Raw genomic sequence first — 26,715 nt, 5'->3', positions numbered from 1 at the left:
ATTAGATTGAAATGATTGATTTTATATTGTGACATTAATTATCTTTTATTTTTATTTTTTTATAATAATTTCTTCCCCCTGGAAGTTTAGACACACAAGTCTTCTTTTTCAAATAGGCTAATATACCGTTTAAGGTTACCTCTCCCAATCTCTTTGCATAAAAAATAAATAGAAAGTATGATAAGTATTGTGTAGCGCCCGTAATTGGAAAAAGGCATCTTACATTTGCGGATGTGTGTACAAAGAGACTAGTGTACCTAGAATAAATTGTATTTGGAAACTTAATAATGGTATACATTTACTCTTATCTTTATTAAATTGTCTATTATTTCACAACGTTCGTATAGCATGCATTTATGATTTGTCTGACATATCATTCACTCACTTTCTCTAATGACCCCATAATTATGATTAATGAATGTAACTAGCATGCATAACATGTCATATTTATAAATTAAGTGAATTGAATATGACAATGTACTTTTTAACGAACTCTTATCCACAACAAACGTGCAATATGAACCAATATAATACGCGTGCAAGTTGCTAATCAGATCAGTCCACTAATAAACTGTACAAATGAAGAATAGTCAAAAAAAATTTGGTAGGGTTAACTGACGTACAAACATATTAATGAATTATGTCACAAATTAACATTTATCCACGTTCGCATGATCGGGCCGATTGACAGCGCAATTGTAATCTATCAATCGGAGTGTGGGCAGTGAGAAAATCATGAGTACGATTGCCGCCTAGGGCAACATACTCACAAGAGGTAGGACCCTTGCATTTGGTAGGACCCTTGTGAGTTTCTTACCTCCTATCCTGCAATAACTCTACCCAAGGCTTTTTTGTGGGATCTACATAAGTTCAGTGTTGACAATTGCCTACCCACGCTCCGACGACTTTCCTTACATTCCTCCTAATATAGCATATAGAGTGATGTATATATATTATCTACTAGCAATAAATAAATTCTGAAAATGTTGAAAAACCAAGCCATGACAACAAGTCCGATATTTTAAGGAAATTAAACTCATTTGTTTGGGCAAGCAATTAAACAACACATATCGATGTTGCACATGTTTGGACTTACAATATCATTATTATCATGATTCATGAGTTGGTGGTATGGAGGCAGTTTTCTTTTTTCGGGTCAATGACGTATATGTTATAGACACATTAGATGAGCATATTCATAATCTCAAGAAGAATAATTTTCAAACAACCGGAATGTCATTGTGACGGTATTTCAAATCAATCAAGTACTATCTTGGTGAAAAGTTAAATCAAATAACAATACGTAAGTAACTTTGTGATGGTATCTCAGTGTAGTAGGTAGGTTTCTATCCAAGAAAAGCCACTACCTTGGACTGTGAAGGCTCGGAAAATGCACAAGCTGCTTTTTACAGAGACACATGTTAAAACTAGGTTTCCTTTTTCTAGAATCCATAGTGATGTATGGGGTCCTTCCCATTTCAAGTCTCTAGATGGCTATAGGTACTTTGTATCATTTATGGATGAATGTACCAGTTACTTGTGGTTTTTTCCACTATTCAATAAATCAGAAGTTTTCTCTAAGTTTCATCATTTCACTGCATATGTTCAGAATCAGTTTCAGTCTACTATTCAGTGTTTACAAAGTGATGGGGATGGCGAATATATTAGCCAATTGTTTTCTAAGTTTCTTTCATCAAAAGGTATTCTACATCAAGTTTCCTGCCCATACACACCCCAACAAAAGGAATGGCAGAAAGAAAGAATAGGCATGTTATCGAAACTGCTATTACTCTTTTGACTGAAGCATCATTACCAGGGAAGTTTTAGTTTCATGCTATTGCTCATGCTGCTTATTTGATAAATAGAATGCCTAGTTCTGCTCTGGATAATCAAGCTCCTTATTTTCGATTGTTTGGTACATACCCTAATCTTCACTCCTTGAGAATTTTTGGTACAAATGTATATCCATATCGCCGCCATTACAATGCGCACAAGTTACAACCTAGAACTACTTAGTGTGTGTTTCTAGGATATGCAGCAGGATATAAAGGGGTTATAGGCTACAATTGTGCTACTGGAAAATGTGTGATCTCTAAGCATGTAATTCATGATTAGTCTGTTTATGATTTTGTGTCTTCTGCTACTCCAAAGCAGTCTTCTATTTCATCTTATGTTGTGAACACATCTCCTATTATAATTTCTCTACCATCTCAATCTCATCAAGATTCACAACCTGCAATTAATGCTTTATCTGAGGATGAAGTCTCCTTAAGCTCTAGCTCCGTTCCAGTTTAATCTATTCCTAGAAATGTTTCTATGTCAACTGCGTCATCTTCATTATAGTCTGAGAATTATCAGGTAGTGTTTAGAGATCAACAGTTACAGGTGATAGTACCTTATGAAGCCTCTTCTTCTCTTACTCCTTCTCCTAATTCAGAACCAGTTAACACTCATGCTATGCAAACTAGATCCAAGTCTAATATTGTTAAACCAAAACAGTTTCAAGATTATCAAAGTTATTTCACCTGTTTAACTGCCATTGTTGAGCTAGATGAACCTTGTAGTTATAAAGTGGCTTCTTACTCAGCTGAATGGAGGAAAGCTATGCATGAAGAAATAGATGCCCTTCAATTACAAGGTACTTGGAGTTTGGTGCCTAATCCAGGCAAAAAAAATATTATTGCCAGTAAATTGCTATATAAAATAAAGAAGAATTCAAATGGCTCTGTTGCAAGATATAAAGCAAGGCTAGTTGTTCAGGGATTTAGTCAACAACCAGGATTAGATTTTGGAGAAACGTTTAACCCTGTAGTGAGGCATACCACAGTTCGGTTGATTTTAAGTCTTGCTGCTATGAATCACTGGTCGTTAAGGCAACTAGATGTGAATAATGCATTTCTCCATGGAGATTTAGAGGAGGAGGTGTTTATGCGCCAACCACATGGTTATGAAGATCCTGCTTATCCAGAATATGTGTGTAAGCTCAAGAAATCCTTGTATGGTCTGAAGCAAGCTCCAAGAGCTTGGAATGCTAAATTCACACTAAATTCACAGGATATTTACTTGGCTCTGATACCATGTTAACCAACATATTCAGAGAAGTATGAGGAAGAGACCTAAAGAAGAAGGAAAGAGAAATAGAGAGAAATTGCAATCCTGATTTCTATATTTTTTAATCTGTTTTAAGCTACAGCACTATTACACTATATACTTGTTAAGTAAGGCTTAACCATCTAACCAATATAGTTGTCTAACTAACTCACATACACTACTAACAACTCACGTGCCTTGCACACCTAACTTACTAACTGTTTACAATGATATCAATAGTTAACAAACAAGTCCGAAATTTCAAGGAAATTAAACTCATTTGTTTGGGCAAGCAATTAATCAACACATATCGATGTTGCACATGTTTGGACTTACAATATCATGAGTTTGTGGTATGGAGGCAGTTTTCTTTTTTCGGGTCAATGACATACATGATATAGACACATATTAGATGAGCATATTCATAATCTCAAGAAGAATAATTTTCAAACAACCGGAATGTCATTGTGACGATATTTCAAATCAATCAAGTACTATCTTGGTGAAAAGTTAAATCAAATAACAATAAGTAAGTAACTTTGTGATGGTATCTCAGTGTAGTAGGTAGGTTTTTCTCACCTGTTCTTAAGCTGGTAGAAGAGTTCTACTTATTTCGGTGGTGATTTTAATTTCATGTCTTTTTTTCGGCAATGCATGAATAGTTCTCGACCAATATTTTTGTTGGACTTCCAACATGCAAACTTTATGGGTTTTGGAGTAAGCAGGAAGCCAAAATTTAATTCGGTTATGCATTAACACTTTCTTTTGCTTGCTTGCTTTGAAATTTAGGCCCATAGAGGGAGTTGCTATATTTGGCATATTTCTCTCAATTATAATCAAATCAAACCACATGAAATGAGTAGATTGAGCAAAGCTGTAAAGGTATTGAATACAATGTCAGAACAACAAATATATTTTCTCTTCCGAAAGCATGGGCATGCAATATACCCTGGAGGGTAACTGTTTCGTCATAAAACCAAATTGTGAAGGAAGATGACATGATTTGTTTGTATTCATGGGAAGAAGTTTTCTTGACCAAAAACTCTGTTATTTATTGTATATTTGGGCTGTTGAGGTCTATTTGGGCTATGTATCTTTAATTTGAGAACATAGAAGAATTCTAAGCCTTACATAAAAATATATTGAGCCTGTTTATTCATAATTAATTAGTTTTGAGTTGGCAGCTCTAATTCTAACATGATATTGGAGCAAGTGATTTATCCAGCACTAAGCTTAATATGTAGTTGCACATTGATGATTAACATGCTAGGTTCGTTGAATGCGCGCGATGTGGGAATTGGTTGCAGATGGTCAACCAAGTTTTTTTTTATTAAAAAAATTCAGAAATGGAATATTCGATTGAAATGGGTAATGAAAGTATTCAAACAAAGTACCTAAAGTTACAATCGTTTGTTACACAGGACTGTTCTAACGGTATCACCACGTCAGATGGTTGTACAATCTTTTTACAGATGAATTTAACACCCTTTTTTATATTTAAAAATAAAATTAAAAGAATTAAAAACTTTGAAAATAAAAAATAAAATGCCCAGCAACAATCTGCCTCAATGTCAAAACCCCCACCCCTACTGCCTGCCATGGAATTGTATCAGATTCTACATAAACTTTGGAGGGTGTATTCAATTAAGGTTTTAAAAGAGTTTAATGGAGTTATTAAGTTTATAGAGTTCCATATATTTCAATTGATTTCTATAAACTCCACATAGAGTTTGACTGAATTCCTGAATTGATTTGAATGGTGTTTGTTAGAGTTTTATCATAGATTTTAAGAGAGTTTATTAGAGTTCTAAAATGTTTTTTTCTTTTTTTTTTTTTTTTTTTTTTTTTTTGGGTTGTTTATCGTTTTTCCAGATTTTCAAAATAGAAAAGTACCTTTACAAAAATAGAACTTCCAAACAATAACATCAAAGGAAAATTAAAAAAGAGCATCTATTTTTTCAAATGTGCAACCAAATATTATGTGTGCATGTTTATGAAAAATGTGCAAAAGTAAAAACATAAAAGTTAATTCATGACAAAAAAATGATAAGTAAACTATACAGTCCCGATCTCTTGGACTACAGGGGTTCAAGATATTTGTGGTCACTCACCGTTGGATGTAAATTCAACGGTTCACTCACTCTTGCACTTCTTTTAAGAAACTTTTTTGAACCATTGAATTTACATCCAACGGTGGGTGACCACAATCGGGACTGGTAAACTATAATTATAAATGTATAAAAATGAATAAGTATCTGCTTCATTGCTCATCTCTAACTCCCATCATTCATAGCATCTCTCCACACATATGAAGATATTCCAACCCTCCATTGGTTAGCATTGTGGCGTTGTTGTTCTTGGGTTTGAAAAACTTGGTCATAATTATTTCCTTCATTTTCTGGTACTGATGACGATATTGAATGCTCGTTGTCTCCTTCAATAGGAAATTCATCAGAACAACACTCCCGGTGCAGAAAATTGTGTCGTGTATGGAAATGAAGGGGCATACATTCAAGTTAATTAAATATATCTAACCAAGTCCAATTGGAAATGGAGGTGTCTTATTTCTTCCTTTTGTTTTGGCGTGGACTAGATATATATACATTGTAGATTGATAAAGAAGGCCATTATATATATTTGTTGACATCACACATATATATTGTACATAAACAAATACCAAATAACAACAACTAATAGATAAATAAAGAAGTATATATATGATATTATGTACGGAAAACGACGCCATGGAAAACAACGCTATGATTTGCTTACTGTATATATATGTAGTCCTGGAGCTAGTAAATATTTAATTAGTTACCTATATATCTGGCCATGGTTTGCCATTATATATATATATATTGTACAGAAAATGACGCCATAGTTACCCACAACCAAAATAAAAAAAAGAAGAAAAAATAATTGGGATGCTTCTATACATGTATATATGATGTACAACAACTATTCAAAGACTATCAACCATACTTGCAAGAAGAGGGATATCAAAGATCATACATATATGAAAGCATAGAAAAAAAAAAGAATTTTTTTACCTCCACTTGACAAACACACACGTTCTAGAAAGCGTAGAGCACGTTTTTTGGGTTGACATAAGATATGTCATGGCCTTTTCTATTTATACTTACTACTTTAAATTCTAAAGAAATCAGGCAACTCATTAATTCCTTCAAACATTGCGTCCCCAAGAGGAAGCCCCATGGGGTAAAGATGCTCTATTGCTTTGTGTATATTCTAATTTCTTGATGACTTAAAGTGTTGCACAGAATATGTGCAGAAGAAAACATTAAGAAACAATTTATGGAATGATTGGCAAAAGTTGCTTGGGAAGGGCCATGTAATTCAGAAATTAGATGCTTGTATTTTAGCCCAATATATGACCGGTATGAGAATGAAAAGGAGAAAAAGAGAAACAACTGAGTAAGGCATAAAACATTGTGTGCCTTTCCTATTAAAGTACTTGAGAATTGAGATCAAGTTATAATTCATAAATGGGAAATTTAGTGCACAATAGAAACTTGTTACATACATTCCAATGGGATCGATACGGAAGAAATTAATCAGGCTTAGGCAAACTACTAAACAAACAATGAAAAGCATAAACTTGCGTGAGCAAGCACTAGTGTCGTATTTAGGACTACTTTTTAAACAAAGAAGCACGGATACTTCAATTCCTTCAGGATTTCTCTGAGTCTTGTGAAGAATCAGAACTTGAGGAGGGGTATCCGATTCCATGGCGACTATTAGGGAACACAACGAAAACAGCACTGGCAACTGCACCGATGACAGCAGGCAACGCCTGCAGCAAAACCTTCTCACTGGACTGAAACCCTGGATAGAAGCAACTGACACTGTTGGCGTCCAAAAGTGATACAACTGCAAACACAATCAAGGAAAAGAAGGCATGCACGAAGTCCCCAAACCTAAGCTTATAAGCAGACAAGTCCACAGAGTTGGAATTTGTTGAGGGCCAAAGACCCTTAGTTGTTGCAACCCCATAGTGGGTTTTTCCATCACTGCCAGTGTAACTGTCAGTGAAGGAAGCAAAAAAGCAAGAGAAGCCGGAAATGGCGATGAGAATGGCGCTTAGGGATTTGTTGATGACGGCGCAGTGGCCATTGTTGGTCAAGACAGGGTTGAGGAACTGGAACAAGAAGACGGTGCCGGTCGGGAGGACCTTGATGAGGTTGCCTGCTCCTGTTAATGTTCTGTCTTTGACAGTTTTCTTGGAGGAAGAGCTAGTAGAATTCCCCATTTGGGAATTAATGTATTCTTGAGGGAGTTTAAAAGTGTTCTTTTGTGTTGTGTGTTGTGGTTCTTGTATAAAAAATATGTCTTGTATTTATAGAGAAAGTGAGGGAATTGGTTTGTTTATGTGATGGTACTCCAAACCTTAGACTAACATAACATATTATTGAATTTGCTGGTACTCCAAAGACCATCAAGAAGATAAGTACAAATATATGTTTTAATGAAGAGTGGGTAGAGAATCATAAATTGAGGATTTTTTTTATTTTTTTTAAATGATAAAGACGATATATTATATTTATAATTCATGCATAAAGACCATCAGCCACAATAACCAAATAATCACAAGGTTATTATAAAAAGTGTCAATAAATCATAAAAGAAAAGAAAATGTTAAATGAATTTTAAATGATGTGATGTTCACCTCATTTGCCACATAATGTGGTATACAAATGTAGTAAGAGTAACATTATTCGTTTAATAAACAATACATTATTTGATATTGTAATGTATGCATATGAGTTGTTGACGATAAATAAGCGTGTCAAACTATAATATTGCAATGTATACTATTAAGTAACGCTACCGCATAGGGCAACATCCTCACAAGAGGTGTGATCATTGAATTTGGTGGCGCCCGTCCCTCAAGACTTTTTCATGGACAGAACGATTGTGGGATCTCTACATAAATCTATTGTTGACAGTCATCTAACCTCCCTCAGACGACTTCCCTTAACATTCCTCCTGATATAGAATATAGTATATTATCTACTAACAATAAATAAAGGGAAGAAAAAAAAGTTGAACAACCATGCCATGGTCGTCTTAAACAAGGCCGATATTTCAACAAAATAAATTAAACTTTGTTTGTTTGTGCAAGGAATCAACATATATATATTATCTGTTTTTTACGGAATCAATATATTTTAGATGTTGCACGTGTATCATGCCGTGGCATGGAGATACATTTCTTTTTTGGGTTAATGCCGTACATGATATAGAGACTTATTAGATGAATGAGAGAATAATTTCTATGTAACGGGATACCACTGTGTGATCGTATTCTAATCTAATCAACCAATCATACACTGACATGTGATAAAGTTAATATAAATGATCATATGTGATTGACTAGAAGTACCGGCACATAAGTAAGTTTCTCTCCTTCTTGTGTTAGAGCTTTACTAATCTTGGTGATGATTTAATTTCATATATTTTTTCCTTTTTGGGCAGTGCATGAAGTAATGCTCGACCAATGTTGTTGTTGGACTTGCAAAATGCAAACTTATGGGTTTTGGAGTAAGCAGGAAGCCAAAATTAAATTCGGTTAAAATTACCAACTTTTTTGCTTGCATGGACTTTAGGCCCATAAGGGAGTTGATAAATTGGGCATATTTCTCTCAATTATTATCAAGTGATGTTACTTAGACTAATCAGATGAGCTACTTAAGCTACTTAGACTAATTTGGGCCATGTGTATCCTTTGTTTTGAGAGCAGAGAATCTCATATCTAGAATTCTAAGCCTTACATAACAATATATTGAGCCCTTTTTATTGATGGTCAATTAATTTTGGGGGTTGCATGCTCTAATTCTAATATGACATTCATGTGATGAGCTTAATGCGTGGTTGCACATTGAAAATTCACATGTTAGGTCTGTTGATGCATGATGCGGGAGTTGGTTGCATGGGCTACAAGTCACCCAAGTTATAAAAATTGGCGGAAATGGAATATTTGACTTAAACCGGTAATGAAAGTAAACTACATGAGTAAAATCAACAAAATTCAAACCGCAATACCTAAAGTTACAATTCCCTCAAATCGCACGGACCATTTGTGACTCTTTGGCTTATATTGTAGATGAATTTGAAATAATAGAATTTTTATTTGACAAGTAGGTTTGTAAACATAGGCCCAACCTAAAAACCGTTGCCTAGGCTTTATGGCCCGATCCTAGCTTGCTCTAATTGTTGTCAGTTAGTTACTATTATTATCTTTCACCTTTATTTTTCAGATGATCTAGCTCTCGTGGCACCTTAGAGCACTTCCACCCATTTGCCATGGTAAAGGGTAAGGCAATGGTTGTTACTATTCACATGAATAGTTGCGGCCATTGCAAAAGGTTGTGGTGTTTTCACCCATTGCCATGGCAACCAATATTCACATGAAATATGAGGAAAGGAATTTGTATAGAGTTTTGGTGTGGGAAAGGAAGAATATGACTAAATATTTATTTTTGAAATTTTTTTTGAAAATTTTAGTATTTTTTTAGATTTTTTTTTGTTGCTGATGTCAGCAAACTCATGCTAGAGGTCAAGCTGGTTTGGCCTACAGGCTGGCCCGGTTGCGTTAGTCCCACAGCTTGCCCTGGCAAGCTTGACCTGCTGGAAGCACCTCCCTGGACTTGGGCCCTGTGATTTTATATTATATATTTAACCCCATTCTTAGTATATTTTGGTTAATATTTTGGAAGAATTTTGATACTTTGAATTATATTTCAAATATAGGACTTTTGACTTCCTCTGGAGCAAAACATAATCAAATGAACGAATTTTGGAGTAATTCTAGTTGGAGGACGTTCGTGAGTCACTTAGCTCGATCTTATCAAAATTTCAAATTTTTCTACCAAGTGGTTATTTTCTAGCAATAAAATAAAGGAGCAGTACGTGGTGCTAGAATAGTGACGTTTTGGGCTTTTATTGCGTTTTTGGAGCCCAAGATTACCTCAGATGGGTTCGTGGCCTTCTGTTCATAGCCTAGGTCCCTCTTTCGAATCCCAAAAGTGTTCATTTCCCCCTTGCATCTCTGGTGTGTTAGTTTTTTGTTTCTTTTTCTTTTATTTTATTTTATTATTTTTCTCGTTTTCTTTCCTAATTGATTTTCTTAGGATATTTTCTTTATCTTTGATATTTGTTCTCCATTTTCTAGGATTTAGTCGTTTTTGTTCCTGTTCATGTTTCTTCTGTTTATTTTCCACACCTTGAGGACAATGTGTGATTTAAGTTTGAGGGTGGGAAAGTAAATTTTAGATTCTTAATTTTTTTAGTCTTGTTTAAAATTTTCGTTTTTAAGTTAATATCCATATATTATTTTAAACGTTAGAACAAATGGACATGGTGAAGATTAATCCCACAGTAGAGTCTTTTTTATTTATCGTTGCTTAGACACTAATTCATGAATTATACTTTGAAATTTGCACATCACACCAACATGGTTTGTAGGGAGTGAGATTGAAATACTTACTTTTTGTCTAAGTGTGTTTTAATTTTTGTTCTATATAAAATGAAGATAGTATGTGTTATAAAGTAATAATTGTCTCACCCGAGGCTTTGCCTATTAACCGGGCCAATCTTGCCTAATCAGCAGTGATTCTCGAGACAAACGGTAGAGTTTTGGCATGGGACATGGTGGTTAGTTGGTTTCGTAGCTCTTTTCAGCTCGAGTTAATAAGTCCTTAGGGGTGTTCTACACCTAGTGCCCTAGAGCCCTAGTGGTTTGGGAGACATTGACCTAAAGCTCGCTAAACGGGTTGAATTGAAAGCTTAAGGGAACCGACATTGCATGACCACTACCGTTACTAAAACAAAAACAAAAACAAAAAAAACAAAAAGGAGAATGATTCTATAAGTATGTGACGTATGAATAAAAGGGATGAGAGGTAAGGGTTTTAGTCAAGTCTCCTTAATTATGATGGTTCACTTTACACCGAAGGAAGTTTATGAATTCTTTTCTAATTGACTCTAAATGACTTAGACTCTATAGTGGGATTGGTTGGAACTTTTGAAAAGACGTTTTGGTTTTTAACATTTTCTATGGATTGCAACTTGAATGGAAATTTTATTTAGCTAGGTTTTATTTAAAGTTTTTAGTTCGTTAGTTTTGTTTTTATTTTCTAGATTTGTTTTGCTTGAAGACAAGCAAAAAGCTAAGTTTGGGGGTATTTTGATGGGTATATTTTATATTATATATTTAACCCCATTCTTAGTATATTTTGGTTAATATTTTGGAAGAATTTTGATACTTTGAATTATATTTCAAATATAGGACTTTTGACTTCCTCTGGAGCAAAACATAATCAAATGAACGAATTTTGGAGTAATTCTAGTTGGAGGACGTTCGTGAGTCACTTAGCTTGATCGTATCAAAATTTCAGATTTTTCTACCTAGCGGTTATTTTCTGGCAATAAATAAAGGTGCACTGCGCGGTGCTAGAATAGTGACGTTTTGGGCTTTTATTGCGTTTTTGGAGTCCAAGATGACCTCAGATGGGTTCATGGCCTTCTGGAGAAGTGTTCAGAACGTTTTTATCTTTAAAACAAGCTATCTTGGGCCGGATTTGGAGGAGATTTGAGGCCGAAACGTGGCTGGACAGATTGTGGGCAGATTCTCCTAATCCAATTTGGACTTTATATCCTAGTATTATTTTATTTTAACTTAGTTTCCTTATGATTGGGCAGCTGGGTTTTAGGAGGTATTTAAGTTCTTTTTCACATCAATTTTTGGACTTCTTTTTGGCTTTTGAACGTGACATTGTGGGGAGCAATTGCTAGGGTTTTGGAGTTTTGCGACCTTCAGGTGTTTTCATTCTTTTCCTTCTGAATATTTTCCATAATTACATATATTGATCAATTTCTATTTGAGTTTCCTACTTTACCTTTTTTTTTTTTTTTTTTAAACGTAAACATAGGTCTCCCTTAAAAATAGGAAACCATATTTTTTTTTCCCCTTTTTTTTCGACAAAGTAGGAGAACGTGTAATTTATGTTTCCTGTTGTTGTATGTGTGTTTTAAGTAACGGTTTTAATTTGATAAATTGTTCAATGCTGTCTTTTATCCTTGTCCAATATTCACACCCTACTTTCATATTTGCGCTACACTTCAGAGATCAGAAGCTGCAAGTTCAATTTATTCCTTGACGAACAAGTACGCCTTCCTTAAGAGACTCTTTTCTTTTGATTTTGCCCCATTAGGGTTTGATCTCTGTGCATGCCATTATCTGCTTATGATATCCTCTCTGATTCTCTTACGATTATGGTGTTTGGAAATTTAGGGTTACATTCTGTGCAACATTTATCTGATCTCATTATCTACGCAGCTCTCTCTTTCTATATATATATCAAATTATAAGGAAAACTTATTGAGAAGACAACAAGGATTGCATGCATCTAAATACACAAGGTCAAGGTCCAAACTCAAGTGTTGCAAAAGGGTAAGATGGTTCCATCAACCAAATTATCACCAGTAAAATCTCCATTATCAAGCCCAGAAGCTTCAACTTCATCTGCCAGGACCTCACCAGTATCCAATTCGAAAGCATCAGCTTCATTAGAGGGTCAGTCAGAACAGCTATCAGAACAGATTAAGCTTGCCACTGTTGAAGAAGAAAGTAAGAATTCTATTGATTCGGAAGAGGATGACAAACCTTTATCATCAAGGCTTCGACTGAAGCCGAAACCTCAGAAGAAAACTTCTTCTCTGGTCTCTGGTAAGAGGCCTCTAGATGAGGCCAATGTCTCTGAGCAGTCTTCAGTTAAAAGGCCAAAAGTTTCGGATTCTTCTACTTCTGCAAAGAACAAGCAGGTGTCAGCCAAAAAAGAAGCAAAGGAAGAGGAGGATGATGACTTCATTACAATTGCCGATCGAGCTAAGAAAGTCAGGTCAGATAATAAATCATCTGTGGCATTAACAAAGCAAAAAAAGGTAACAAAAGTGGGTTCATCTTCAATCAAGAAAATTATCAAGAAGGGCAAAAAAGCTTCCGAGTTTTCGAAGTACTCTAAATCGACAAACATGGCACCAAGCTCTAATGATGGGCAGGAAAAATGGACTACTTTGGTTCACAATGGTGTCATTTTCCCACCTCCATACAAGCCTCATGATGTAAAGATGCTTTACAATGGGAAGCCAGTCAACTTGACTCCTGAACAAGAGGAGGTCCCTGTCTCACTCTCTCAATGATCTATATATTTATTGCTTTGTTGTATGTTCTAATTTCTTGATGATTTAAGTTTATAACTGCAGGTTGCGACGATGTATGCCGTGATGAAGGACACAGAATATGTGCAGAAAAAAACATTCAGAAACAATTTCTGGAATGATTGGCAAAAGTTGCTTGGGAAGAGGCATGTAATTCAGAAACTGGATGCTTGTGATTTTACCCCAATATATGACTGGTATCAGAATGAAAAGGAGAAAAAGAAACAGCTGACTAAGGAAGTAAGTTGGTAGCTAACTCGAATTCTTTGGTTTTCCTTATACCCCCTTGTTGTTGCAAAATTCTTAAGGAGTATGTGTTGATGCAGGACAAGAAGGCCTTGCAGGAAGAGAAACTGAAACAAGAGGAGAAGTATATGTGGGCTATTGTTGATGGTGTAAAAGAGAAGGTTATCTCTAGCTTTTTGATTGCTTTTTCCCCTGTAACCTAGTCTGCAATCTAGTTAGCCCATCTGCAATATATCTACAAAACTTATGGTGCTTTCCTGATTGTGGATATGGCAGATCTGCTATGTCAATTAATATGTTGTAGAATAATAGTAGCTTAGCTCTGTTCTTTGCATTTTATCATTAAATGAGTAGTTTGCCTAGTGATTTCTGGTTTCAATCTTAATACAGGTCGGAAACTTCAGAGTTGAACCACCTGGATTATTCCGAGGCCGTGGGGAGCATCCAAAGGTTGTTTGATAACTTTTTTTTTTCTCTCTGTGATACAGATTTCAGTTTTGTCGATGATGAGATAGTTTGATAGGTGGTGGCTATCTGTTGAAGTGTTTACACTGATTCTGAGTTTTCTTTGCATATGCTGCCGTTAATTCTTGTTATATATGGTATCAGTTGGGAAAGCTAAAAAGGCGGATTCATCCAAGCGATGTTACGATCAATATAGGAAAGGATGCCCCGATTCCAGAATGTCCCATCCCTGGTGAAAGGTTTTGTTAAAACAACAGAACTCATTTACTTCCAAAGTTATGATAGTTTTTGCTTTTCATTAACTGATTTGGAGTTTAAATCAATGCATTTGATCTATGCAGCTGGAAAGAAGTAAGGCATGACAATATGGTTACATGGTTAGCCTTCTGGAACGATCCAATCAACCAAAAGTTATTCAAATACGTGTTTCTGTCACCTAGTAGTTCCTTGAAGGGGCAAAGTGACAAGGAGAAATATGAGAAAGCAAGGATGCTAAAGGTGTTTTAGATGGGAACATGCCCTTAAACTTTTGAAGATAGTAGTTTTTTCGGATAACATAGAAGATGCTTGCCATCATATTGATGAAAACCCTGCTATTTTGAGTGCAGGACTACATAGGAAACATCAGAGCTGCATACACTAGGGATTTTATTAACAAAGACGGCGCAAAGCGGCAGATAGCAGTTGCTACCTATCTCATCGATAAACTTGCTCTCAGGGCGGGCAATGAGAAGGTAGAGCAAGCATGCAATTCAAAGTTTCAAACCATTTGTCCACAAAGAAGTGGACAGGACTGTTTATGATTGTTTTTTATTGATCTGCAGGAGGATGATGAAGCTGATACTGTTGGTTGCTGCACTTTAAAAGTAGAGAATGTAAAAGCAATCGCCCCTAACTCCTTGGAGGTAATGCCTTGCTGCTGTTATAGAAAATGTTTAAAGTCATTGCAGGTAGTCTGCCAACGTATTTATCACCAGTAAATAACCAGTCAACTCTGTTGTTTATAATCTCAGTTCAACTTCCTTGGTAAAGATTCAATCAGATATGAAAATACTGTTGAAGTTGAGGTTCCTGTTTACAAAGCAATCATAGAGTTCCAGGCTGGTGAGTTGGTGGCTTCCTTCCTTCTTTTTCTGGTAATTGAAGCCTATGAATGTGTTCGACTTTGTTCTTTTTTCTATTCGCTTCAGGGAAGCGTGGCAATGATGATCTGTTTGACAAGTTGGATACCAGTAAATTGAATGCTCATCTGAAAGAACTGATGCCTGGCCTTACAGCCAAAGTTTTCCGTACCTACAATGCATCGATCACATTGGATAACATAGTAAGTTATCTCCTGCCCCTCTCCCTGTTTCAATTTCCTTTTATGATGATTTTTTTTCCTTATTTTTTTTTCTTGGCCTGACGGCAGTTGAACAAGGAAACCAAAGAAGGAGATGTTTCGGAAAAACTTGTTGTTTATCAGCACGCAAACAAAGAGGTATAGCAGTCAATCCCTTGCGAATTTGTACTAAGTTTATAGTAATGCTCCTTTTGACTCAGTGCAATCTACGATTTTCGGCATTCGTTGCAGGTTGCCATCATTTGTAATCATCAACGTACTGTCTCAAAGTCTCATGGTGCACAGATGTCTAAGTTAATGGAGAAGATTGGTGGCCTTCAGGTAATCACCTAATCTGAGTAGGTTTATAAACTCATGGTATTTGAAATGCATGCCTATTTCTTGCTCTGGAACTCATTCTCTTTTCGGGGTTGTAGGGCACCCTTAAAGAGCTGAAAACAGATTTGGACAGGGCCAGAAAGGGAAAGCCTCCTCTGGAAGATGCCGATGGGAAGCGAAAGAGAAACTTGACCCCGGAAGCGTAAGTTTACTTCATTTGTCTGCTTACTTCTCATCATGTCTGGATATGGCCTTTCATGGTGATTTTTTGATTGACACAGGTTGGAGAAGAAGATAGCTAAAACGACAGAAAAAATGGAAAAAATGGAAGCGGATATGAGAACCAAAGAGGATCTGAAAACAGTGGCATTAGGAACGTCCAAAACCAACTATCTTGACCCCAGAATCACTGTTGCATGGTGCAAGCGACATGAAGTTCCACTTGAGAAGGTAGGGTTTCGTTAAAAGATTTTCTAATTGGTTTGGTTTGTATGAGCTGGTGTATGCTCTATGCTTGACCATTTTCTATTGGCACAGATATTCAACAAATCCCTCCTGGAAAAGTTTGCCTGGGCAATGGACGTGGACTTTGACTTCAGATTCTGATATTTGGGAGATGTGGCTCACATGGCCGCCAGGTTTCCTTCTTTTCACATACGTACACTTCAAAAACAAGAGAGGATGCTTGCTTATACAATTCAATCTATTTTATTCAAGAGTCCATTGCACGGCAGATGTGGATTAGACCAATCGACCAGAGCAGTGAGTCCGAGTCCGAGTCCATCCCTAAGACCCAAGTTCAAGTTCGGTTCTCTCTTCGTAAATTGGATTAATTTAGAGTAACTTAGACTATAAAAAACCCAAGAAAAAAAGTCCCTACTCAATGGAAATCTGTGACTTTGCTCTAATGATCTCCCTTGTCTTCTTTAAAATATGATCTTTATGTTTGGGATTTTGGGTTTCTGATCTGTTTCGAGAGGAACTCAAAGTACTTGCAGAGCCAAAAAAATACAGAAAAATAGAAAAACACAAGTTTAAAATTAAGAATTCTTCTTCTGCCCAAATTTTATCTTTCTTTACAATACATTATACATAAACCCCACTGAACAAATTCCCAACACAGCAGAAAAACATTCAACATTTTACAGCCCAACCCACAAATCACATCAAACTCACTAAATAACCAAACCATCCCAATTCCCAAATATATAACAAAATCAAACCCCCATTTCCCACTTCTTTTCTTCTTCCATCTCCCCTTTTCCACCCCTTCCTAACTTTTAAATTTACCGATATACCCCATAATTCTTCATTAATAACCCCACAATATTTCCCATAACAAGCTGATAAGATTAGCTACACCAAGCAAGTGCTAAACTTTAGGTAAATTACTAATTCGCCCCCGTCTTTTTCCAGATTTCAAGATCCACCGCCGTTTAAAAAAATCACGGACAGATCCTACCTCGAAAACTGGGAAGACAAAGGACAGAACCGTTTTCGGATCCGGATCCAGTCGGGGCCTTATTCGGGTCCTCGGATCGGGTCCTCAGATCCGGATCTTCTCTTTCTCAATCCAACCGGAGCAACCGCCTCAGGTCTCGAGTTGCCAAGTCACCATCGACGACCTTCGATACCTGCTTCTTCTTCGAAAACGACGGCAGCGGGAGCGCACTCGGCTCCGGCGACACCGCGAACGCCGATCCGGCGTACATGTCGGTCTTTCCCTCCACCGGAGGCCTCAGATCCACGATCCGCACCTGCTTCGGCACCATTTCTGGGTCGGGTCCCAACCTCTCGGTCCCTGTCACGACCAATCCACCGTTATTTCCTTTCGTCTTCGAATCCAGCGACTCACCGCGCCTCAAGATCGTGACTTTCTCCATCTTGAAGCCGCGAAGGTCTTCGGAGCTGGATCTCTTGGAGACCACCGCCGGCTGCACGTGGATCCTCCTCGGGTCAGAGCGCACCACCGGTTTTCTAGGTCTAGGGTTAGAAACGTAATTCTGGTTAGGTACGGGGTTTCCATAGTAACTCTTCCGGCGCACAAACGACGCCGGAGGGACTCTGATCCGTTCGATCAGACAATCCTGAGGCCTCAATATCTCAGTCCCCATAATAACTAAAAATCAAAAATCAAAATCCCCTAAAAATTGAAAAAACGAAAGAGAAAAACGCTAGTATTTTTTTTTGTTTTTTTTCTTTTTGGCCTCTTCTTCTACCTCACATGGGGGGAGAAGAAGGAGGTTGTATTTTTTTGTGTTTTCCGCTCTGTTGGAAATTTCCTCTCTCCAAATCCGTTTCTTGTGTTTCGTGGGTGTTGTGAGAAATGGAGGGGTTGTTTATATACAAGCAAAGACGAAGATAACGAGCGAGCGAAAGGTCCTACCCACCTTCCCCACTCGACGCGTGAGGCCGCCACGTTTTCAACTTTCAAAGCCATTCGGCTGAAAAGCTGACTGGGTCTTTCGGCCCACCCCTAAGTGGGACCCAGCCGATGTCTGTTTTAACAGAGTCGTTAGGTTCCCTTGTCTGGTTTCCGTTATCCGTAACGGCGTCATGGTTTAAGGTGGGTGGACCGATATTTTTTTCTGTGGTGGCCTTGTGAGTGTCATAAAAGCGAAATGTTAATGTCTGATTTTAAAAATGTCTTGCTTTGGACGCTTGGGGATGTTTGGCATTATTATTGTTATTATTCGTTAATTTTGTTTATAAAATTGTTTAGGTCTTGTGATTAGTTACGTATTTTATTTGAGTTTGGGTTAGTTGGATGATTTTTTTTTTTTAAAGGTGTAATCATTCAAAGACTTTGATTATCATTTCTTTCTTGTTTTCCAGGCATGAGCTAGGAAGGAAGGTGTAATGAAAATTGAAGATTGAAGAGGCATGTTAGCTTTTGTTGACCAAAATTATATCCCGCACATGCATTTTCCTTGTGGTATTTAGCATAATGAAAAAGGGCGTCGACTTGTAAACTAGTAATTTTATGTTCTTCGAATTTTTATAACTCCTTTACTTTGTGTGTGTGCGAAGAACCCTCATTCATTTCTAACTTTGGCAACCAAAAAAAGTTGTAGACGGAAACTTTTGATTTTTTAATATAATTCAAGGGTGTATTATGGAAAGGAAAAGCAAAAGGAATGTGGTTTTAAAAACACCTATTGTTTTATATGAAAATATAAGTTATAACATCGTTGTTGGTCCCAAATTTTGGTTCAACTAAGATGACAATGAACATGACTAAGCGAAGCTTCCAAGTTGAATAACCTTACAAAATAAGCAAAGATTATAGAGAAACACAAAACAATAAATAATTATTGATGATAAACATGAATAGGAAGAATGGTGACATAATAAAAGTAAACTATTTATATATATATATATATATCAGTATCACCTCATCTAGTATTACAACATTGTTAGAATATTAACCATATATGATTAAGATGTGAAATGTGACCTTTAATCTCTTGAGATTTTGATCCTTCGAATTTTGTTTTAAGCATAGAGAGCAAAACATATCTTTGTCCCTTGTATAATCCCTTTTCATCAACCTCGTGATTTACACCTTAATTGCTTTAACGAACCTCTTAATTTTCCAACCATGCTCCTCATGTCATAAGTTAACTTGTGAGAATACATTAAAGGGGAATGCTAGCAACCTTCTCTCACTAATCAATTAAGGTGTAAATCACGAGGTTGATTGAAGGTGTTTTAAATTATCTCAATAAACTTATAAATAATTACTTGTACCACTTTTATTGACCATCTCTCTAATATAAGTGGACTCCACCAATATATGCGGGACTATCTGTGTTAGAGAGATGGTCAATAAATGTGGTGCAAATTGCAGCACCCTAAACTTATATAGTGCATAATCCTTGAAGAAAATAACATTTGTTTTTGCTACATTTTGTAGAGTTTTTTTAGTTCTAATTGTGTCATGGAGAAATTAATTATATTATATTTCCTTAACTAAAAACTCCTCACATTTTGGTAGTTGAGAGACTGATAAAGAATCAAAATTGTCCCCCCACCCCAAATACAATAAAAAAAATTAAGGAATTTTGCAAAGCAAATGCTCAAAAATCAGAGTTTGTACTCTGTACTGAATAATAATTAGAATGCTCCACATGCCATTGTTCATGGTATTATGATAATTATTTGTTTTTTTAATTATTTATTTATTCTAGAACATTGTAAACAACAATTCCCTTTGCCACCCCCATGATTATTTTAAACCCCACTAACATGGCATTTATCTATTTTAATCAGCAACTTAAAAAAAGGCACTCTTTCTTTTTTAAAGTGATAAATCATTAAAGAATCTGCATCAGATTTTGTTTTCTTTATAATAAAAAAATGTAAAAATATTTTTTATTTTATTTTATAATATTATTATGTATTGATTCAGTCAAGGATTCTACTCCAAATGAGACATGTAATCAGCTTATGTTTAATTAGTATAAAACCCTGTGTTAAGATAATAAAGAATAATTAGGAAATCTTGAGGTGAGATTTGAATGATTCTTAGTTTCAGTGCCTGCCAACAAAATACACCATTATCTCTCCTCCTACCTGCAATAATATCTCATAAACTTTACCATCCCATCAAGCTTTTATCCATGACTTTAATTACTGTTTGCTTTTTGTGCCTTTTTCTTTTTCCCCTGCCAATTGCTGTGTTTGAGCAATTGATTTTTCTGGTATAATAATTATCCACTAAAAGAAAAGAAGAGGAAAAAGAAAAAGAAGGGAAGCTTTTAATTGTGGGGTCAAAATTTAAATATTCTTTTCATAAAGAAGTGAATTGCAAGGGAGCAATCATGCCATCTTGTCCAATGTCTCCAACATGTATACTCTTTTTTTCTTATTTATATATATTCTTTCAAATAAAATTATTATTTTAGACTGATTGTTATTGAAATAAAACTATAATCTTTTCATTTTAGTAATTTCGAAAAATGAAAATCATACATAAACTAGAGCTAAAGTTTTTTGTTTTGTTTTGTTTCATAAAGCTAAAGGTTACCTGAAGAATCATGGAAGATTTTACACGTCCATGTGTTCATTGCTTTCATTCAGTTTAGAGATGGAACTGCTTTGGATGTCTTGGTCATGTTGCTTCTCCATGGGAGTGCAAATTAAAGTTTCTTTATGTAAGGGGTTTGTAGCTTAATTGGTTAAGAACACTTACCTATATGCACACAAGGTTCAGTGTTCGAATCTCTCCCTTCTCCAATATTGCTTTATAAAGATAAAATAATTTTAAATAGATTTGACGTGTCATATTCTAACAGGTTAAATTATTTGAATGGTTAATGAAATACGGATAAATTCATAGTATTTTACATTCAGGATCAATGATCACCATGGATGAAACATATGCTAAATCATTATTTGTAGCCTCCGTTTGGTTCACGGAATGGATTTGAGGGGTAATCACCTCCCATGTCATTTCCCAAGGGATGAGAAATAAGGATTCCTTTTCCATGTTTGGTAATCCTGGTAAAGTAATCAAGAAATACCACTTTATTTCCTTTCACATGTTTGGTTTGGGTAGAAATGTAAAACAAAGCTTGTTTAATTTTTCAATTATACCTATAAGAAATCAAATAAAAAAAGAATGCATTTAATGCTATATTGTAATTCTAAATTGTTAATGGGGACATTATGGTCATGAAAAATGTGTATTTAATGTTGGCTCATTTTCTCAAACTTTCCCATGAGGAGAAACACAAAACCCAAGGGGGGGAAAAGGGTTTCACTTTCCCCCCTACTTTCCCATGTGCAAGGCAATGATTTCCATGCAGGACTTTCCAAACATAGGAAAACAATTGATTTCCCATCCCCAAGTCACCTTTCCCATGAACCAAACGGGGCCTAATTGGCTTCCCCATGGACTAACATCAATATGTATAGCTTATGTATAGTCATCATTCTGAATGTCGAGAGAAGTCTCACCAGATTTTGTTGTCAAGGACAGTTTTATCCACATAGGGCACCATGAAACACGAATTAGCAATTAGTAGGAAAAATACCAAGGAACATAGAAGCCAATAAAATTAAAACACCTAATCTTCAAATTAGAAAATCTGTTGCACATAATCATAGTAGGTATTAGGTATTAAAGATTAAACAAATAGTTGAACATCATGGAGAAATTATGTATGACCCCGCACATAAGATGTGTTAAAACTTCTTATGTAACCAAACAAAAGAAGGGTGGCGGGCTCATTCCAAAGAAATGACATAGGAATATTTGAATATGTATGAGATAAACAGCTATTTTTCATGCTGTGTTATGAGCACAAATCTCGTTTCTTTTAGCTTTAACTTGGAATGAACCTGTCTGTTTTACAATGATAATGAACCATACATGCATAAGAAGTTTTAAGCATTTGAAAATATTTAGCACATACTAATTACTTATATAAGATGTTGGAGGAAACTAAATAGATATTTACTGAAAACGAAATGGATTTGTACCAGACAATTATGTGACATTTTCTTTTCTACATATTAATAGTTGTGTAGATTGTAGAATTCAAACATACATAATGGGTATTTATGTTTTGGAAACATTAGAATGCATTCGAATAGGTTTTGATAAAGATGTATTACACACATACATGTTATTTAATCTGATAAATCTTTATCAATTACTTATGCTTTTTAATGGGGAGACTCAACACATTTCTGCTAAGGTATGAACCTGCATTGCTTTGCAAATTAGGCCGTGCTCGTTGAAAAACTTAAAGCTTGTGTGGATATTGTTAGTGGTTATTTTCAGGTTAGGGAGCACATTTTAGATCAAGATGGCGTAACAATGTATCTCACTTTTGGAGCTAGAGAAGTTTAACTCATGAGTGAGTATTGTATAAATATATTAAACAAAACTTGTGTATCAATATATTTGATTATAAATTAATTTGCTCAAAGCAAAGCTCTCAAATAATTTTACACCGTTTGTTATTCAAATAAAACTATAATAAAGACCATAATTTTTATTTTAGTAATAGCATACCATTTGGGAAATTGTAGTGGAAACATCTTCCCAAAATGAAAATGAAAATCATATTCATTGCTTTTCATTCAGAGATGTTTTGGTCACACCTTAGAAATGGAACTGCTTTTGAGTCTTGGTCTTGCTTCCACCATGGGAGTTGAACAGTTGACCTAACTTGATTGAGCCAATTATATGCATGTCCCCTCCCTTGGGTTAACTCAATTTATTATTTCTCTTCTCTGGTCACTTTCAGTAGTGACCTGTGACTCGCTTCATGACTTTGAATTTTATAACATTTCGTCACAACCATGATTATTTTGTGGCTTCTGTGAGAGTCTTGTGAAGGTCGGTAGGAAGGAACACGTTGCAGTCAAAAATGGCTAGCCAAACCAAGGTGGTTGGTGTGAGTGGTTCGGCACTCTCATTCCTTAAGAGAGGTCAGGGGTTCGATTTCTGCTCTCGTATGGAGTCACCACTTTGGCCAACACTTTATCCCTTACGGGCCGACCCGGTGTGAGCGGGGATTAGTTTGAGTTGTGGTTAAGGCTTAAAGGTATCACCCATAATTGAGGCCCATCCAGGACCACCTCGTGGTTCAGACCAAAAAAAAAAAAAAAGTGTATGGTCATTGTCTGCTTTCTATCTTCCTATTAAAGCACCAACCGTTTCTTTGTTTTTTTCTTTTATTTTCAAGGATTCGCAGTCCTTTTGACCTTGTTTGAGGGTTTGATACTAGACATTAAATGATCAATTAAACTGAACTAACTATAATGTCTTGTGTTGAACGAATATAACAACGTTAAACTCAATAAATTGGAAAATTGTTCAATATATTAGATATAACAAACCCTTTCTTAAGGGTGGAATTGTACTCTGTCTTGATCTTACCCGATTAACACTTTTATGATTCTATAATTAATGGCGAGTCGTTGTTTTATCACCTTGCGAACAAGAGCATTTATACTCGAGTAACTCAACATATCTAACAATATATTTTAAATGTCACCAACCCCTTTATACAAGGCGATGGACCAAATATGAGGAAGCCCACAAAGTATGGCCAAATTGCACCAGACCACAAGAATCATCTGAATTTGGTTGGCCGTGGCCGGTAAATCAATCACAATTCTCATCCACCTGTTCCCTTTTCCTTCCATCACCACCACATAAAACGACGACGCTTAGCTTTGCCTCACAAAGGCCCATTACTTGTTTCAAAAATGGGTTTTTACCATTAGGCCCAAAACCACTAGGTCTTATCCAGATTTTGCTGTTGTTTGTCTTTTTTTTTTATCAAAATCCTATCCAATCACAAGCCACATGTTTCCTTCCAATCAGAAAATATACCAACGATAAAAAGAGGAAAAAAAATTGTATTTTGGTTATATGCCGTAGAGTATAAAAAACAAAAAACTTGAAAAAAATTAAATACAAAAAAAGGGTAAAAAAAAAAAAAAACAACAAGGAAGAGCAAGAGAGAGAAAGGTGAGAAATGCTTGCGAAGGAATCGGGTGGTTCGAACTTCGATCTTCCCGAGGAAGTGTTGCAAGTACTGCCGTCGGATCCTTTCGAGCAGCTCGATGTGGCCCGCAAAATCACGTCCGTTGCGCTCTCGACACGTGTCTCTGCCCTGGAATCAGAGTCGTACGCTCTGCGCGCCATGCTCGCCGAGAAGGACCAGCTCATCGCCGAGCTCCAGGCGCAGGTTGAGTCCCTCGACGCCTCGCTCTCCGAGACCGCCGATAAACTCGTCCTCGCCGAGCAGGAGAAGGTCCGACCCGGCCCATGAATCTCATCCCGGTTCAATTTTAATCAATTCGTTGACTGATTGACTTGGTTCTGGAATTGCAGGAGGGCTTGGTGAAAGAGAAGGCGTTGCTCTCCAACACTGTGAGGAAGCTGAACAGAGATGTCTCAAAGGTAACTGAATTTTGAAATTCACGTTGGGGAAGCTGAAACGGTGTCGTTTTGGCTAAGCTTAGTTCGGTTGCTAATGTGCGCAGTTGGAGGTGTTCAGAAAGACGCTTATGCGATCACTTGAAGAGGAGGACGAAAATTCTGTGAGTAATTTTGTTTTGCGAGGCTGATTCTCTGAGACATGGATTACACTCTTGTTGTTAATTAATTTGATAACTTGGATTGAATTTGTGGCACACATTGGATTGGAACAGACCGGAGCTTCGGAGGCTGTTGCTAAGCCTAAGATACAAACCCAAGAGAACTTATCTTCTAAACCACAAGCTGAAGTTGGAGGTTTGCTAAGCTTATTTTATTTTATAATTTTCAATTTTCATAAGTAGATTAATTAATTTTTGTACTACGGCGTGACATGTTATATTGTTAGACTATAAATCAAGACGGCTAATAGAGATTATGAATAAAAATCTCCCGAACATTTCTCATTAAAAGTAATGACAGTAGAATTTTTTAGTTTGTTACTTGTTGAATGTGACCTCATCTTACTATCTTACCCTTTAGCATATGGTTTTGATTTTCTTTTCGACCAACTGCATATGCTCTATGTTTTGGTTTCTCACTTAAATGCCAACACAAAGTAAAATCATAATGTGATAGTAGTTTCAGAAGGTGATGTCCCATTTGCCACATTGCCGCCTTCGAGGGCATCTTCAATCCGTAGCCAGCACTCTGAAACAGGAAGCATATTTTCGGAGGATCGTGACACTGAAGGTATGATTCGAATACAAATCTTAGTCATAGAAAATGCTTCCATGTATGCCATATAGTGAGGAAGCTTCTATAGTCATAAGTGTGAATTGTTAAGCTAGAGAATGCAGTGTAAAACCTTCAACTTGGCATGCCAGTTTTTAACATTGTTGTATTTGTTGCTTCTTATCATTGCAATGGCAGCCGAAAGACCTCGCATATCACCGGGCCTCCTGTTGGCATCCCAAACTAGCACACCTAAGCTCACTCCTCCTGGTTCTCCTCCAGTCTATTCTGCATCCACATCCCCAACAAGAACATCGAAACCTGTGTCCCCTAAGCGGCACTCCATGTCATTCACCACCTCAAGAGGCATGTTTGATGACAGATCTTCTGTGCCTTCAAGCCATCACAGCTCTGAATATGGTTAGCTCGAGAAACCCTTTGTAAAAAATGTTTAATCACATTTCACTTAGAAAGTAGAAACTGCCGTTATTGAGAACTGCTCTTCTGTTATTCGATGTGTATTCTTCTAATGTTCTTAATTCTCTCTTGAATTGTTTTAGGAAGAACTCGGGTGGACGGGAAAGAATTTTTCCGCCAAGTCAGGTAAAGACACTTATTGAGTTTGGAATCTGGGTCTGATGGAAAGAACCATATATAGAAAATCCGATTATTGCCTGCGTCCAAGTTAAAAGTTAATTTCCCGGCTAGTTGAATAAGAAAGTTTGTCGTCTGGTTATTTTGTTTTCCCTCTTATTGGCATCAGAAATCATTTGTATTATGAGCAAATTGATGAGTTCTAGCAATTCTTAAGGACTAAAATTCCCACTGTCCCATTTTTTTTCTTTTTCTCTTTGTTGCCCTCAGGAGTCGTTTGTCTTACGAGCAGTTTGGTGCATTTCTGGCTAATGTTAAGGAACTAAATGGCCACAAGCAAACAAAGGAGGTATGTGTTCCCTTCCTTCCTCCCTCCCTCTCTCCCTCGGTGTCGATGATTTGGTTTGCTACTTACTTGTTATCTGTAAACTTGCAAAATTTCAGGAGACTCTGCAGAAGGCTGGTGAGATATTTGGCCCAGATAACAAGGATCTATATGCTATATTCGAAGGCTTAATCAGTCGCAATGTCCACTAAACTCCCTTGACAATTTAAGCTTTGCACACGTCAGTTTCACCACTTCCATCTGTTTTTGCTGTAAATTAAATGTGAATTAAATCTGTACTAAAACCATTATTTGAACTCCTGGTACTGTATAGCTGAAGATGACTTACATTGCGAGAGCTGGAAAATGAATTTTTTCATCAGAGTCCATGAACATAAAACAAAACAAACAAAAAAAGAT

General features: G+C 36.3%; 3 protein-coding genes and 1 pseudogene across 5 annotated transcripts; 2 read left to right on the top strand and 2 right to left on the bottom strand.

Moving 5' to 3' along the window:
- Nucleotides 1-6,546: 6,546 nt before the first annotated feature.
- On the bottom strand, nt 6,547-7,439 carry LOC110768455 (protein DMP2 pseudogene; annotated as a pseudogene).
- Nucleotides 7,440-12,384: 4,945 nt separating this feature from the next.
- On the top strand, nt 12,385-16,306 carry LOC110745062 (DNA topoisomerase 1 beta-like). The gene is made up of 16 exons (XM_021945132.2): nt 12,385-12,414; nt 12,532-13,287; nt 13,375-13,569; nt 13,656-13,736; nt 13,966-14,025; nt 14,185-14,279; nt 14,382-14,538; nt 14,649-14,774; nt 14,865-14,945; nt 15,054-15,144; nt 15,231-15,364; nt 15,452-15,520; nt 15,614-15,703; nt 15,799-15,902; nt 15,982-16,150; nt 16,238-16,306. Exons 1-16 carry the CDS (start codon nt 12,385-12,387, stop codon nt 16,304-16,306), a joined length of 2,307 nt encoding a protein of 768 aa, XP_021800824.2.
- A 427-nt stretch (nt 16,307-16,733) lies between these two features.
- LOC110745058 (uncharacterized) lies at nt 16,734-18,027 on the bottom strand. The gene has a single exon (XM_021945124.2). It carries the CDS (start codon nt 17,812-17,814, stop codon nt 17,269-17,271), a length of 546 nt encoding a protein of 181 aa, XP_021800816.1. The 5' UTR covers nt 17,815-18,027; the 3' UTR covers nt 16,734-17,268.
- A 6,086-nt stretch (nt 18,028-24,113) lies between these two features.
- LOC110745066 (PH-response transcription factor) lies at nt 24,114-26,679 on the top strand. Of its 3 annotated transcripts, none has more exons than XM_021945138.2 (9): nt 24,114-24,477; nt 24,558-24,626; nt 24,710-24,766; nt 24,878-24,959; nt 25,290-25,394; nt 25,575-25,796; nt 25,937-25,979; nt 26,241-26,319; nt 26,415-26,679. In XM_021945138.2, exons 1-9 carry the CDS (start codon nt 24,199-24,201, stop codon nt 26,505-26,507), a joined length of 1,029 nt encoding a protein of 342 aa, XP_021800830.1. In that variant the 5' UTR covers nt 24,114-24,198; the 3' UTR covers nt 26,508-26,679. The 3 variants fall into 3 exon arrangements, with proteins under 3 accessions (XP_021800830.1, XP_021800827.1, XP_021800828.1); XM_021945135.2 differs by having other exon boundaries at nt 25,281-25,394; XM_021945136.2 differs by having other exon boundaries at nt 24,116-24,477; nt 25,284-25,394.
- The last annotated feature ends 36 nt before the right edge of the window (nt 26,680-26,715 follow it).

This window comes from Prunus avium, chromosome 1 (genome assembly GCF_965620075.1).
Source record: "Prunus avium chromosome 1, drPruAviu1.hap1.1, whole genome shotgun sequence".
Lineage (NCBI taxonomy): Eukaryota > Viridiplantae > Streptophyta > Magnoliopsida > Rosales > Rosaceae > Prunus > Prunus avium.
This window is presented reverse-complemented; position numbering and strand designations above follow the sequence as displayed.